The sequence below is a fragment of the Rhea americana genome, unplaced genomic scaffold, assembly GCF_003343005.1.
Source record: "Rhea americana isolate MKP2758 unplaced genomic scaffold, rheAme1 scaffold_17, whole genome shotgun sequence".
Taxonomy (NCBI): Eukaryota; Metazoa; Chordata; class Aves; order Rheiformes; family Rheidae; genus Rhea; species Rhea americana.
In genome coordinates this window covers 7,475,141-7,475,760 of record NW_028185816.1, presented here as the reverse complement: position 1 = coordinate 7,475,760, position 620 = coordinate 7,475,141, and the positions used below count along the sequence as shown (strand labels likewise).

The 620-nt window shown below is 61.9% G+C and overlaps 1 protein-coding gene across 1 annotated transcript in view; it reads left to right on the top strand.

Moving 5' to 3' along the window:
* The first annotated feature begins 540 nt into the window (after positions 1-540).
* FGF3 (fibroblast growth factor 3) overlaps positions 541-620 on the top strand; it is a 5,371-nt gene continuing 5,291 nt past the window's right edge. Inside the window, exon 1 of the mRNA XM_085300990.1 lies at positions 541-616. Within this exon, the coding sequence (XP_085157116.1) occupies positions 541-616 (76 nt within the window). The remainder of the gene's footprint in view (positions 617-620) is intronic.

The following is a 620-nucleotide window of genomic DNA, read 5'->3' as shown; positions in this document are numbered from 1 at the left end:
GCCCCGGGCGGGCGGCCGTGTGTGTGTGTGTGTGTGTGTGCGCGTGTGTGTGTCAGGGAGCGATGCTGTGTAATTTTATCCACGCTGCACTCTGGGAGTTCACACGAGCCTGATACCTTTTGCCTCCTCTGCTCTGTATCAATTGGCCGCAGATCAGGCTATTGTTGCAGGAAGCTGCTTTTATTTCTATGCTCTGTCGATCAACTCTTTTCCCCTTGCTGAAATTCAGCGGGTCTCTCCCTCCTCCTCTCTCTGTCTCTCCTGCCTGCAGTCTGTCTAGCTGGAAGCCCGGGGAGAAGGCTGACCACGGCAGCTCCGTCCAACACAAACAGCTGGGACTCTCCGGTGGCCTTTGCCGATGTCTATTGATTTCAGTAAATCCGAGACAGATAAAAGCGGCAGACCGAGGCTGACAAACCCTCGCCAGTGCTTCGCGACGTGAACTCCGCGCGCTCCGCCGCTTGGCAGGGCTGCTCGCAGGGCGACTTTGATGGGCGCCCSGGTGCCGCCGCCCGCCCGCGCCGCCGCCACCATGCCACGATGGTTATAATCTGGCTGCTGCTGCTGAGCGCCGCGCAGGAGCCGCGGGCGCCGGCGCTGGCGGCGCCGCGGGCGCGCAG